The 16200-nt window shown below is 37.2% G+C and overlaps 1 protein-coding gene across 1 annotated transcript in view; it reads left to right on the top strand.

Moving 5' to 3' along the window:
- The window catches only part of itga9.L (integrin subunit alpha 9 L homeolog), a 212458-nt gene extending 205604 nt beyond the window's left edge, over positions 1-6854 (top strand). The window contains exon 28 of the mRNA XM_018267579.2: positions 4810-6854. Within this exon, the coding sequence (XP_018123068.1) occupies positions 4810-4908 (99 nt within the window). The 3' untranslated portion in view covers positions 4909-6854. The remainder of the gene's footprint in view (positions 1-4809) is intronic.
- The last annotated feature ends 9346 nt before the right edge of the window (positions 6855-16200 follow it).

Genomic DNA, 16200 nt, shown 5'->3' with positions numbered 1-16200 from the left:
GGCCCACCGACTATCACAGCAAATTCGGCTCCTAAATTGGTAAAACGTCTTTTCACTGAATCCCACTTTTTCCTCTACTCCTCATAATTCATATTCTAGGATAGATCTTTTCATGGTCCCTCAACATATTCTTCCAGTGGTATCCAGTACACAAATTTACACTCTCTCTTGGTTCAACCATGCAGCAATAGCAAGTTTTACCCCTGCTATGTACATGACTACCTGCCACATGTGGCGACTGAATCAGTCACTCTTAGTAGATCCTGTAATTTCATCCAGTATATCGGATGCTCTAGAGGAATATTGGGTTCATAATTTAGACGCAGACCTTCCAATATCCACTATATGGGCTGCACATAAGGTTACCCTGCGAGGGGAATTTATAAAATTAGCGACACATAAAAAAAACAATTTCTAGATAATGTTAAAACATTGGAACGAGATATTGGAGATCACATATAAACACACCCACCCCACAAATTTTTACTCGCCTGATGGAAGCTAGGCATAAATTGCAAAATTTATTACAACATAAAGCGGACAGAGCACATAATTGGACCAAACAAAAACTGTTTAAATTTAAAGACAAACCAGATCGTTATTAGCCAAAAAACTACGCCAAGATAACGGTTATAGCCCTATTCCATATATACAATCAAGAGATGGCAATAAATTAGTCAATACAGTAGATATTGTAAAAGAATTTGAGTCCTTTTATACCGATCTGTATACATCACCCAAGGCCCCCCCAGCTTATATACGGGAACGCCTACTAGATAGTATCACTCTACCTAAGCTCTCAAATGCAGCAAAAGCTAATTTAAACACCCCAATAACTATAATGAAAGTAATACAAGCAATAAAACAACTAAAAAATAATACTGCACCTGGGCCAGATGGCTTCCCGCTGAGTTATTATAAAAAAAATATAGAGATATTTTATCCCCACACCTAGTAGCTATGTGCAATAGTATGTTGCAAGGCCAATATCTTCCGAATGATATGCTTATAGCAAACATCTCTGTAATCCCCAAACCTCATAAAGACCATTCAGATGTTCAAAATTATAGACCTATATTGGTTCTCAATGTTGATATTAAACTATTTTCTAAAATTTTGGCCACCAGACTTTCAGAATACCTACACCAACTTATCGAACCGGATCAATGTTGTTTCATGCCTGGTAGACAAACTATAGATTGTACTTACTGATTAATATAATCGCAGATGCAAATCTCCTTTACTTACCCTTATGTTAGACATACAAAAAGCTTTCGATATAGTATTACAGCAGTATTTGTTTGCAGTGTTACCCAGATATAATATCACAAGCCCTTTTTTAGATGCGCTTAGAGTCTTGTATAATACGCCCACAGCGCATGTACGATTAATGGGAATGCAATCTCAGGGGATCAACATAGCTAGGGGGACTGGTCAGGGATGTCCGTTATCGCCATTGTTATTTGCTTTAGCAATAGAACCCTTAGCTTCCCTTATTTGGACTGGATATTATGGGATATGTAAAAGGTGATTCCTCTCATAAGATAACCATGTATGCAGATGATATATGCCTTACATTGACAAAACCCCTGACGAATCAGTTCCACCACATTTTGGGACTTCATGCAGGAATTGGGTGTCAGATATTCATCGACAGTTAGATCCAATAAATCTTATTGGGGGGGGGCATCCTTTCTTAGCAGATAAGTATTACAGTTTATTCAAATCACTGATTTTAATAGAGTGAGCTCTAATACATCTTCTAGGCAAAAGGAACCCCCTTATAAGATCTAACTGTCAATGAATACCTGATACCCAACTCTTGCATGAAGAGAGAATGAAGAGAAATAGATGCTAAGAGAGGGATAGCGAAGATAAACTTGATTATTTCAGAAACAGTACAGAATTTTTTATTGATTATATTTAGAAACCTTCTTTTTTATTTTCATTAATCCTTAGTCATGCTTATATCGAAACATCTAAAAATCCATCTGGGAGTTTTCAGATTCCTGCATAGAATCATCAGGACTATACAAAACACTATAAAAGCGTAATCAAATAAAAAAAAAAAAAAAACTTTAAATACATTTAATAAAGGCTTTGTAAAAAGAACCTTGTGAACTACATGGCCATACTGTATTTATTGCTGTATTTCTCATTGCACAATCTTTTGAGGTAGTGCCTATTCCTAAAGTACACAATGAGAATTCATTTTCTGCTTTATGTTATGAATGGGCATGGAGAGGCATTAAGGTTTCATGAGCTCCAGCAATAATTATCAACATTTAAGCATGCAAGGAGAAACAAGTGCCAAATTAAGAAATTGGCTGAAGCAGGGTAGTGTTAAAATAATAGATATGTCATGTTTTTAAAGAGAATACTATTATTACAAATTATTTTCTTGTGAAAATAGTCATCAATCCAAAATTGCTGGCATCCTGTCTGTGTAAAGATGTTTTCCAGAAGCCGCTTTATCAGAAGTGAAATATTGTTACTGCCCCAGACTATAAATATTTTCTTGCTGGGCGTTTTTTCAAAATTATTTTCCATCCACGGCCTAATTTGAGAACAAAAACAGTGTTGTCTGAAGTCACTTCGAGAGAGAGGGAAATTGTGTGATGAACAAAAGTCCTTAATATCTGCTGACTGAACCTTTTTGATTCTTTGTCAAGAATTAGCAGGATTTCAAATGTTAAGGGAAATGTTTGAACAATTAATCTAGGGGGAATAAAAGGGTATATTGAAAGCAAAAGTGGAAGTAAAGAAAATTCATACTTATTTAAAGAAATCTTAAAGGGTTTGTAAATCTCTCTGCTGCATCCCCTAGTTCCCTAACATAGATGGCCAAAAAATAGTAACAATGCAAGACCAATTAGAATACGGCTAACCAGTACTGTCAGCCATGGCTCTAATGGTCAAGAGCCTGAGGTATGTACAGGACCTTTGTGGCCCTCTAGGCTTGCACATAGTACACAGCTTAGCCTTAAAATATAAATATGTGTACTGATCACCATGAGGCCTTGATGGCAAGGGACGGGGATTACTGAAAACTGGGCAAACTTTTGGGCTGATAATTTATGGGCTGTCAGACTTGTAGGTCCCTAACTGAACCCAAACATTTAAAACAAGACCGAAGATTGTGATTGGTGAGAACTGTTTTGTGTTTTATTTATTGTTATTTTTATGTGAAGTGGTTCTTATGGTCAAATCTAGTTAGGGATTTATTAGTGATAATAACATCAAACACATAAACAGACTATTAACCCCATAAAATTAATTGGTTTTGTATGCTTTTGTACATAATATACTATTACCCTTCACTGGTAGAATTGTTATATTTGCTTCAAAATCCATATTCTTTTATTTCTGTAAAAATAAAAACTGGTGTATAGCTGTGGGTGTTGCAATTTATAATACATTTGGGCTATACTGTAGGTAATGTGTTTAAAAAACTAATAAGAAGTGTAAAATACTTTGGGTTTAATTCTTACACGGGAATATTTGAAAGGGTTTAAAATTTAAAAAGTAAAAACACTTTATCATATGTCTGTATGTGTAAAAATATATTTTTATATCTTTAAAAATTGTACATATAGGGCAGGGCCGGAACTAGGGGAAGGCAGAGTAGGCACGTGCCTAGGGCGCAAAGCTGGGGGGTGCCAGGCATGTACCTGCTCTGTCGCCTACCCCATGTCCGGTCCTCTCCCTCCCGTCTTCCTATACGCCAATTGACGCTTCTGCGCATGCGCGGCCCAGGTTGCCTAGGGCGCCTGCCCAGTGTGGCCCGGCTCCGATAGATTGGGTAATTTGCTAAACCTCAACATTATCTGGTCAGGCTTTTTGGGGCAAAAACTCAAATTTTTAGAGGAAAATTTTATTTCTCAATATTTATTATACCCCGATGCTACAAAAGCCTTCAATCCGCCACATATCAGACTTGTCGAGGTTATGTATATGTCAACTGGTTTGCACGGGGGGGGGATTGGTTGGGCAAAAACCCAAAAAAATCAAATGGTTTGGGGAAAAAAGTCAGAAAAAACAACCTATTTGGGTTTGCGCTCTATTTTATCAGGGTTTTTTCCCGATCTGGTTAATTCAATTTTTTTTATTAAAAAATGGGAGTTTGGGTGTGTTTTTTTTAAAAAAAAAATAATTAGATACATTTGGGGTTTAGTAAATAACCCCCATAATATTCAGATGCAAATGATTACTTTTCATAAGATAGTAACATGTATGCATTTTTATTTCCATCTTTTTCTGGTAACATCTAGGAGGTTATTAATATTTACTAAACCATGAATTTATCTGGTTGGGGTTTTTGGGGCAAAAACTCAAATTCTTAGTGGAACAAAACATTTTTTGGGATTTATTATAGCCCAATGCTGCAAAAAGCCTGAATCCAAAAATCCGCCATCTCAGACCTGTCGAGATCATGTACAGTATAACTCAATGGGAGATGTCCCTATCCCAATTGAAAGTTATCGTGGTTTGTGGTGGGTTTAGCCCAATAATCCGATATTTTCTGGATTTTGGGGCAAACACTGAAAAACAAAGAGATTCAGGGAAAAAGTCAGAAAAAAATTGTATGATTTGGGTTTACACTCGATTTTATCTGTTTTTTCCCAATCCAATTTATTCGTTATTTTATTAATATATAAGGCAAAATAGGGCATGGGAGTTTGGTCAAGCTTTTTAAATGTAATTATGAGATGAATTTGGGTTTTAGAATAACCCCCCTAATGTAGAGGCAAAGTTAAGTCCATGAATGAAAATCTTGACAGAGTCTTTTTTCCCTGTCTATCTCTACAGATGGGTTTCTTCCGCAGAAGGTACAAAGAGATCATTGAAGCAGAGAAGAATCGGAAAGAAAATGAGGAAAGTTGGAACTGGGTACAGAAAAACCAGTGATCTGCAAAACGACAGCCCAGTCTCTGACACACTTGCTAGCTGATTGGCTCTGCTCATGTATCTTCCATATGTGGAAGAAAAGAATCTTCTCCAGATTTTCTGGAGGCTCGTTGATGCTCTTTATCCATTATAATAGGCTAGCTAGCAAAAAAGAATGTGTCCTAAGGCAGTCACTCAATCTGTGTGAAGTGACTGGAGGAAACTATTGGTTTCCTGAAGATATAAACTTTGGAAACTGAGCTGCAGTGAATAAGAATATTTATGAATCCAACAAAAAGTATGTGGTTTATTTTCAGGGGAAAAGTTGTTACCTAAAGAAAAGTATTTTTATAAATATACATCTTTTATACTGATTTTGTCTTTATATTTGATGGATTATTGCTACGAATAGCTGTACAGTTCTCTAAAGCACTGATACCAGGCTACAGTTTTATGTCTATTGTAGTGGTCTTGAACTGAAACTTATGTGTGTTACTCTTTATGGAAATCTATATAAAATACACATACATGTGTATCTCATAATGTGTAGAGATATATATATATATATAAGGCCGTAACATATTAATCATGTGAAGGGGGGGCAGTAATGTTGTTGAATTGCTTATAGAAGAGAAAATTATTTTGGTCAACAGTCCAAACATCCATATTCACTGCAACAGGGTAATGTAATAAAAGTCATAGTGGGTCATTTATAAACACTGGGCAAATTTGCCCCTGGGCAGTAACTCATGACAACCAATCAGATGAATGCTTTTAGTGCTTAACCTGCCGCTGGCTGAAAAAAAAGCTAATCACTGATTGGTTGCCATAGATTACTTCCTAGGTTCAAATTTGCTCTGTGTTTATGAGCCCCACAATGTTTGTACACGGTTTACGAAATAACAGCAATTAGCCAGCATTTACTAGTTGTCTATTTGAAGCCATTAGATTGGTTGCTAAGACCTGGTTCAAAATTTGTGACTTTAATTAAATTATTGATGAACATTAAAGGGTCTGTTTGCTAAATGTTGATAAAGCACAATGTCATTTAATAAGCCCACTTCTCATTTTTTCTCTCCTGAAATCTTGTTGAATCACTGGTGCTCTTGGGTCTCGGATAATAAGTGATACAATAAAATATGAATTCATAAAACTATTTTATATTTCAATATATACAGTATAGTTAACATTATTATCCGTTATTTTATATTATACATAAAAAAGTAGCTCTTCAACTACTTCAACTAGTAATTGAAAGACTAGGAATGGCATATTCACTCTTGTGAAAAATTCGACTTGCACGTGCATGGTGCTTAACATTTTGGAACCTCCCCCAGCGAATTAGGGTTTCCTTGTCCTTGAAGGAAATATTTGATATTCACTTTTTCGGTGCTCAGTGCATCTCCATGAAAATGCAGAATTGCAAAAATGAATTGAAAATAAAATAAAAATAACCTACCATTTTAGGCAATAACCCATGAGTTAGTTCTTACCAACCTTCAGTGAATAGACCCGTTAAGTATTTCTAGCATCTCGGTGCTCTACAATTACTCCTCTTTTCAAGAAACAGATGTGAGAAGTTACAATTGCAAAAAGATCCCACTACAAAAAACTATCACGCATTTTCTTGAAATATTAACATTGTTTTAGTATTATTGACTTTTATGTGTATGTGTGAATGCAGCCTTTCATATTGTGTTTACGATTGCGCCATGAAATGGGAAGAATGGCCACAAATGTGCAATTCTAGCATTGATTAGATATGTATTTGTCTTCTCACAGTATTGTGTCAGTACAACTAAGTGCAGATGATATTCACAAGCAGTATTAGATAATGTTTTCAGAAAAGATACATTTGATTGTACAGGTATGGGATCCATTACCTGGAGACCCGTTATCCAGAAAGCCCCGAATTACAGAAAGACCGATCTCCCACAGACTCCATTTTATCCAAATAATCCAAATTTTTATAAATGATTTCCTTTTGCTCTGTAATAATAAAATAGTAGCTTGTACTTGATCCGAACTAAGATATAACGAATCCTTATTGGAAGCAAAACCAGCCTATTGGGTTTATTTAATGTTTACATGATTTTCTAGTAGACTTAAGATACTGTATGAATATCCAAATTATGGAAAGATCTGCAATCCGGAAAACCCCAGGTCCCAAGCATTCTAGATATCAGGACCCATACCTGTACAGCTCTTCTTCTTCACAAAGCCTGCTGGTTAAAATAAGGGAAAACTTATGACACCTTTTCTGTTCTATAGAATTATAAATGGAGGTGTGAGCAGTGTTATGTAATTCAGTGTTACCGATGTTCGTATTATCCTGTAGTGTCAAACCTCATCTGTAAACTTGGATTTTTTGCCAAGGTTGAAAATGATAAATATGTATATAATACACTTGGATTATAAAAATGTATTACTACAGTATTCTCATAAAGATACTGTACAGTATGCTTGAAGTATTTTTTGTGAAGTATTGGTGCAATTTTTGCTGTTTTTTTTTTTTGAAGCTGTTAAAGGGGAAGGAAACCTAGTCGGCCCAAACCCCCCACCCCCCCCTCCCGTTTGTTGCCCGCCAACCCTCCCTCCTCCCCCCTGGCCTACCCGTCCCGCTGGGCAAATGCCCCTAACTTGTTACTTACCCTTCTGCGCAGGTCCAGTCCAGGGAGTTCACCGAAGACATCTTCTTCCACGCGCGTCTTCTTCCTGCTGTGAACGGCGTTTTGGCGCATGCGCAGTAGGATCATTTCGCCGGTACGGATCTACTGCGCATACGCCAAAAGTCACGCGCATGCGCAGTAGATCGTACCGGCGAAATGATCCTACTGCGCATGCGCCGTTCAAAGCAGGAAGAAGATCGCGTGGAAGACGATGTCATCTGTGAACTTCCTGGACTGGACCTGCGCAGAAGGGTAAGTAACAAGTTAGGGGCATTTGCCCAGCGGGACGGGTAGGCCAGGGGGGAGGAGGGAGGGTGAGCAACAAACGGGAGGGGGGGTGGGGGGTTTGCGCCGACTAGGTTTCCTTCCCCTTTAAAGGGGAAATATACCCACTCTTTTATTAATGCAATGACTAGGGCTGATGCCGAACATCCTTTTTTTCCTGTTGTATGTTTTTGTTTTTTTTGTTTTTTGCTATGTATTGCACTAAACAGGGCAAATGCTGAAACTGAAAGTAAAGTCATAGAGCAGAATCAAAACAAATAAGCATTCTTGAGCTGCTTCTTACCCAAAATCCTAATAAAGGCATCAGCTAGGGGTAATGGAAGTTTTTTTTGTTTCATATTTTGCCCTATTTAGTGCAAGAAATAACAAAATAGACTTTTTACCTATTTTTTTTAAATTAAAGGAGAACTAAAGCCTAACTAAATATGTAGGGTAGGAACGTTAAACATTATGTTTTGAGCTTCTGTATCAGCCCAATGCAACAACCCCCTTTAGCAGTAAAGATGTGCATCTCCAAACATGCCCCTGTAGCTCCTAATATTTTTTCTGCACATGCTCTGTGCTGCTCTCGGTTACTGAGCTAAGGGACTGAGACACATAAAGCTGAATATATACAATATAAATGTCACAATATAAGGATTAGTAAATAATTTCGGCTACTGGTACATGGCAGCTCAGAAACTAGTACAATTGGCATAAGAATTTAATAATCTGCCTTGCACCATCTGCTTATGAGAGGCAGCCTCAGTTCCTTCTTGATTTGAGATGACCCCTAAGCTTAACTCAACTTCTCAAAGCACACTGAGCATGTGCGTGTCACAGACACTCCTAACAAAATCTAAGATGGGAAAATCCTGTGACAACTGGATCATTATTGCTATAGAGATACTGAACTTTTAGGCTGGTTCAGGTTTAGCATATTAATTTTTAGGGTTTAGCTCTACCTTAAAAAACATATATGTTTGGTTCGACCATATTCATTGAACCAATTTTGAAAAGAGAGTATACTGCCACTTAAAAAATGTATTAAACACACACAAACAAAATCACTAAGAAGAAATAATAATGAAATAATTGTAAATAGGTCACTTTAATAAATTTAAAGGTTTCCATTTAACTGCTACATGTCATTAAAAAGTGATAGATACAATATGATAATTTGTCCCTACTAACTTCCAGTTATTAGGATATTATAGCATCAGAGAAAGTCATTATTCAATAAAGTTTATAGTGTACAGCAGCCATTATCATTCTTTCCTAATTGGCTCAGGATGATGATGATGTAGGTGAGTATTATTAAGCAGCTGAGGAATAGTACAAAGTTACCACGCTTGCACACCCTGGCTCTCCAGGAAAAGACAACCCGGTGCACGGTGATGGAGGCCTCGGCAACCTCAATTTTAGTAACGAAGAAGAATTTCACTGGCACTCAAAGGTTCATTCAAGCAGGTACAAGCCCTTGCTGAGTTTATTTTGTGAAGGTGCAACGTTTCGGGGTAAACCCCCGAAATGTTGCACCTTCGCAAAATAAACTCAGCAAGGGCTTGTACCTGCTTGAATGAACCTTTGAGTGCCAGTGAAATTCTTATTCGCTATTAAGCATATTGGGTTAGAAATGTCAATGTCCTTTCGCATGAGAGAGATGATTCTCCTGACAAAAGGGACATCAGAATATCAGAAGGACCATATCACCACCCTCAGACTACAGAATTCTGGACAGCCGTTGTATTTGTAGACTGAATGAGGCGAGGAGCAGGTTTATGTGCAATAAAGTAAACATGTCTGATTCACTGAACATACAGCATTGAAAAGAAACCCTTTTGGACTAGAAGAGAATGCAAACATAAAAACACCATTTATTTATTAATGCCCTGGATGCAAGTGTTGGAGCACTAGGGGGCTACAAAATCATGACCCTTAGAGCTTATACAACAAACACTTATATCTGGGCCATGCCTATTTGCCTTCCTCCATCTGCCCTTCATGAATACAATGCTGCAGAACATAGGCAGTGCTGTATTCATGGGAGAAGTTTGGGTTCTTACTCTCCATTTTAGAGCACAAAGACCTGCATCCTTGGAGCAAAGTGTGCAGACAGGGTCCAAAATTGTATAAATGTGATGCTTTGTGCCTGTTTATGTTAATTTGCACCCTTCCCTGTGTTGCATAAATAAGGCCCACTTCTTTATAAAATGTTTGAGCCGTAGCCAAGACTTTTGTATGCAAAGCCTTGTTCTCATTTTACTGTTCAACAAATCACCAAGGTCTTTCATATGTTTGTAATCTTCCCAATGTATGAGGCATGGTTATGGGATGATTTCAAGATGGCAAGTTTACACAAAGTTAAAAAAAAAAAAGGAATTGTGTTTTTTTTTTTTTAATTCTCTTCTGTTAAAGTAGAACTAAAGCCTAACTAAATAAGTAGTTAGAAATGTTGTACATTATGTTTTGTGCTTCTGTACCAGCCCAAGGCAACCACAGCCCATTAGCAGTAAAGATCTGTGTCTCCAAAGATGCCCCAGTTGCTCCCCACCTTCTTTTTTGCTGATTCACTGCACATGCTCTGTGCTGCTGTCACTTACTGAGCTTAGGGACCCACTCACAATATACAGTACACATAGAATAGAAATGTCACAATATAAGGCTGATTAGTAATTAATACAGATAATTACTACATGGCAGCACAGAAACCAGTGCAACTAGCATTAGAATTTAATTATCAGCCTTGTAGCATCAGCTTATATTACAGACCAACCTCATTTTCTGCTTGAAAATTTGTGACAATCCCTAAACTTAGCTTCTTAACAGCTGCTCAGATCCCACTTTCCAAGATAGTGACCCCCTGTGACAAGTTTGAAGTCCTGTATCATTGCTGCTATTGAGAGCTGAAACTTTAGGCTGGTGCAATAAGTTCACTATATAAAATATGGCATTTTTAGCAATATTAATTTTTAGGTTTTAGTTCTCCTTTAATCAGTTGAAACAGTTTTGCAATCCGAGTAGTGTTTTTCTGCTGCCTATGATGTTGATTAGGTCATAAACTAATCAAATTATTCTAATCTTTCATTCTATTGAGTGTTGCCTCAGTTCTGTAAAACAGTATAGAGAACAACACATTATACATTGTACATTTATTTACATACTAGCAACATGACACATATTTAACTATAACAAATGCTAACTAATAATGTTCTAGGGGGGATCAATAGAACTCAAAATGATGTCTGACTACCATACGTCTAAAAGTGGGCATACACTATAAAGTCTGCTTGTTTGCCAAACGAGCAGATCTTTCCCCTATATGCCCACCTAACATAGAAGATATTGGGCTTTAACCGGATTGTTGGTCCTACAAGATTACAACGGCAGTTGTTTCAACTAGTTTATGCAGGAAATTCAAACCTGCCTGATCAATATCTGCTTGATTTCTGACTAGGGGGGGCTAGCCGTGGGGGGCTAGCCGTGGTCCATACAGAGGCAGATAAACCGACAAATCAGTCTAAAGGGACAGAATCTGCAGATTAAATTTGTCCGAGGATGGCCACCTTAAGATGTTGATTTGAAGCAAACATCATGAAACTGGTATAGGATCAATTATCCAGAATGCTTCTGGATAAGGGATCTTTCAGTAATTTGGATCACCTAACTTTGTTTACTAAAAATATTTAAACATTTAGGGGCAGATTTATTAAGGGTCAAATTGAAAATTCAAATTTTTGAATTTTCTTTATGGTCAAAACTGTCAAATTTAATTGGGGAAGTATCCAAACTCGATTAAAGTTTTTTCTACAAAAAATTTGAATTTGATTTATGATATGTATCATACTCTGGCCCTTTAAGATTCCGAATTGAACTATTTGCCACCTAAACCTGTTGAATTTCTGTATAAGTCAATTGGAAAGGTCCAGGGATCAATTTGGTGATGTTTGTAAACTTCCTGACATTCAAGTTTTTTTTATAGAGAAAACTCAAATCGAATTTTGTATCTTTCAAATGTGCCTCTGAGTAAACCCAAACAAACCCAATAGGATTGTTTTGTGACCATTGTGGATTTATGCAGCTCAGTTACCATCAAGTACAAGGTTCAGTTTTATTACTTCATAGAAGAAGGAAATCATTACAAAAAAAAAAATAATTATTTGCTAGACTTACCTTATCTAGAATAGAGATGCTGCACAGTCTCAGGGCTGACTGTTTCACATTAACACCAAATCCCATTCATCAGGGGATCACAGAATGGAGACATTTTCTGAATCAAATATATATGTGTAGCCACTTTCCGTGTTGTTTATTTGCAGTATCAGTATTATACTATTTTATATTTCTTTTCCTTCCAGTTAACTTTGGCATACAACAGCAGTCATTGAGGGAATATGATATATTTATTGTGTCTGGTATCAAAGGGATCTGTTGAACACAGTTTTGTCAGTGTTGCATATCCTATTAGATGAAGACCTTAAACGGGAACTCCACACAAACATAACTTAAGCTTTTTGAAAAGTAAACATAATTTCAAGCAACTTTGCAATATATATCAATTAAAAAATATTCAGACTTTTCATGATTTTTAATGGTTTGAAACAGTTCCTTAAGCCTAGCCCCTGCTCTGCTGATCTCTCTGACTACTTTGCTGAGCTGGCTGACAACTGTTACTTTGTATCAACAGCCATCTGTCCTCAGCCTGTATCCTCCAAACCCCACAATTCCCTGCACACGTGATTTCAATAAGGAAAGGAACATCACAGTGCAATGCATTGTGGGTTATGTAGTTCCTGCATGCTGTCTGGAGAACATCAGTGTTTAGTCCCTCCTTCCCTGCCAGGATTTTAAATGATGCAGAAAGAGAAGAACTGTTAAACAGCTGGATTTCCGCATAGAAAATGGTATTTGTTGATACAAATACCATTTTGGATATATTAGGGTTTTCGGTGTTATGTGGGCCTCTATCAAATTTTGGAGTTTGGAAGCCGAAGTTTCCCTTTAATGTGGTGTCTATGTATCTCCAAATGGTTGTTATAATTGTCAATATAGTTAATATAACAAAAGGTGCAATGTTTGCTCCAGTTCTGCCTAAAGACACATGCAGCACATGGGTGCAGTGCAACATGGGATTTTCCAATTGTAGTTTATTGTGTCAAGAACTTGCTACTCAACATTTCAGGTGTGTGCACCAAAGCTGTTGTGGATATTCCTGTGTTGTATCGCATCTATGTTCTTGCTCTGGCTTTGGGTAGCTGACCCCTCCCAGCACTGAGCACCAAATTATCTGTGGAAAGGCAGACAGGGTGAACCTGTGGTCAATACTGTAGAATTGTGCCAGTTCTAGTAACTCATATTTTACTGCATTAGCAAGTACCTTTTACAAGTGTTGTGGATTGCTAGGCCTTTACCAAAAACAGACCATTTATTATTTTATTTAAAACAGAAATAAAACCCATATTGGAACCATATTGGTTATTACTGCATGGGAAGCCTTAGTCAGTGAACCATGATTGCTTTATGTACAGCATGCTTTACTTTTATAACTTCCAAACAAAACATTTCATACAATGGGAGTAATGTTTCCCTCAAGAAGAAAGACCAGGCAAAATGTGTTCTATTATGTGTGAAGGAGTTCTGCTAGCTGACTTTCTCTTTAAAAAAAACTAAAAAATAACAGATCAAATCTGCTTGACGTTACCTTAATGAAAATCTAAACAAAAAACGGCACTGTGGCGTCTCAGCATTGTGGGATTCGGTGGTAGGATGTCGGCTCAGTTGTGCTAACAGTGACATCTTGTGGAAGGATGGGAACCATGAACATATTGTGTCAACATATTTCTGAGGTCACTTCTAGTATCCCTATATTTTAAAACAGGAACTACATTATTTATTATGAAACAAGTTTCAATGAGACATGTGACAAATAACATCACTAAGGATTAGAACTGATAGCATCACTATGCACTGTTTAGAAGGATATAATTTACACAGTTGCATAACCAGATGTTATTGTATCCAGAGGTTGTTCTGTTTTACCAATACATGTTGAAATTGCTAATTACTTAGGGGCGCATGGGGCCCCCTATACATCCTGGGCCCCACTGCAGCCACAGGGTCTGCTTCCTCTCTAGTTACGCCCCTGAATTTACTGGATATTTTCGGCTCTTGGGTATTATACACACACATATACAGTATATACCAATGCATGGGAAGCTCCAAATTACAGAAAAGCCAATTTCCATAGAATCCATTTTAAGTTTAAGCAAATAATGTTCTTCTCTTTCATAACAAAACAGTAGCTTGTAGTTGATGGTAACTAAGCTGCATGGATCCATATTGGTGGCAAAACAATCCTGTTGGATTTATTTAACGTTTAATGGTTTTGGTAGATTTAAACATATGCTGAAACTGGTGGTGGCAATAAATAAAAAGATAATACAAATTACACGCAGTCAAATCACATCAAGGTATCACTTTACCTCAGTCCTGTATTATTTTTTGTTGATTCCATTCACTCAGTGCTTTGTTAATGGATTAGTGGTTCACATTTTAAGTCTCCGTTGCAGTTTATAAACCATCTGCAAAAGGACAAATCTGCAGATAATATGAAAATCATAAAGCTAGAGGCTAGAATAATCTTTTTTTAATTGTAGTTAAGAGCAGTTACTTCACTTGTGTTAACCTTGTGTAATCTTTGTACGGGGGTACAAAGAATATATTGCACAGAGCTTGGGTATTCTGATAATGTGTAAATAGCACTCTCTAACACAAATATGTGCAATGTTGCTTTCACTTATAATATATGTAACTAGTAATAATCACAAATAATTCTGTCTTCCTTAGCTGCACATTAGAGCAGGGCACCCAAACCATGTTCATATAGAATTCTGTCATTTCAGTGTTTCCCTATTATGTGATTGTATTTGATTAATATATTCATTGTCTCAGGAGTGTGAAGTCTAGTGCCCTTAGGCTTGCTTGGTTACACTATTTTGGGGGGGACTGAATCACATAAAACACTATTATCTGTATTAGAAGCTTTTTGGTCACTTGTTATCTGATTCACGTGCACTGTCTCGGGTATGCGAAGCTTACAAAGATGCATTTTTTTGGTGATGGGATAATAAAGTATTAAATAAAACCAATTTGTGTTGCTGTTTTTTGTTTGTTTTACATCATTTGCATGCAGAGAGGTGGCCTCATTAAATAAGATGGATTCTGAATAAGTACAGGCTACCTTGTGTTGGGGGTGCAGTCACTAATGCAATTTGGTAGATCATGGGCAGATTTTAGACAAGATAAGAGCAAAAAAGGCTATGTTGGAACTATGACTGATTGGAAACCCCCTGCAAAAGAGCACCCGGCGCACACCCGAAGTGGCCACAGGATCTGATGTATCGTAGGTACTCCATAAATAAAAGGGGTACGATGGAACTGGAATATCGGCAGTACATTTGCAGTGGTCCTGGCTAGACAGGTGAAATACTGGCTAGGCAGCAAAGTGGAGACGTCTTTCTGGGATAACCCTTGTTTTGTTAATTATTGGTTATTGATGTTAATTATTGAGATGCATGTTCATTACAAATTAAAGTGCTGAGTACCTTATGAGCACTATATAAAAATTATTAAAAGGGTTGTTCTTTAATTTCAGCAAATGGGTTACTATGGTCCAAATTACCCCAGCAACCATGCATTGATTTAATTAAAAGTCTGGAATCTGAATAGGAAAGGTTTGAATAGAAAGGTATCAATATTGTTACTCTTTATTACGTGTAGCCTTAAAGAGCATTTAATATTTATATGAGGTCAGTGACCCCCCCCCCCAAACTGGAGTCAGATGAAGATAAATGTAAAATATATTTTAAAAAATAAAGGCCAATTGAAAATGTATTTAGACTTAGCCATTCTATAACATACTAAAAGTTAACTGAAAGGCGAACCACCCCTTTAACCACATTTGCACCCTATCTTACTGATAAGTAAGATACTCACCTATCTGTCCTGCATTAAGAAATAATCTTCTACTGCAGTGCTGTCCAACATCTGTGGTACCGAGGGCCAACATTTTACTGGCCTATGTGGTGGAGAGCTGATGATAGAAGTCAGTGTTGGCCACTCCCCCTTTTAACCCACACCCACTGTAAACCTCACCCATGTTACAACAAGAACTTTTAAGATCATATCCACATTAACGATGGTAGCACATCAAAAAACCAAATGGTTGGTGCTCACTGCAGGGTAATCCCGCATCACTCATATGTGAAAAATTGAAGTCATTTTAAAACATACCCTTAAATCCATATGCCTCCTCCTCCCCTGTGGATAATACAACAACCCCCCCCCCCCCAACACATGATTAAACACCTTAGGGGCCCTT

The sequence above is a fragment of the Xenopus laevis genome, chromosome 6L (assembly GCF_017654675.1).
Source record: "Xenopus laevis strain J_2021 chromosome 6L, Xenopus_laevis_v10.1, whole genome shotgun sequence".
Classification (NCBI taxonomy): domain Eukaryota; kingdom Metazoa; phylum Chordata; class Amphibia; order Anura; family Pipidae; genus Xenopus; species Xenopus laevis.
Note: the sequence above shows the minus strand (reverse complement) of the source record. Positions and strands in the feature narration are given on the sequence as shown.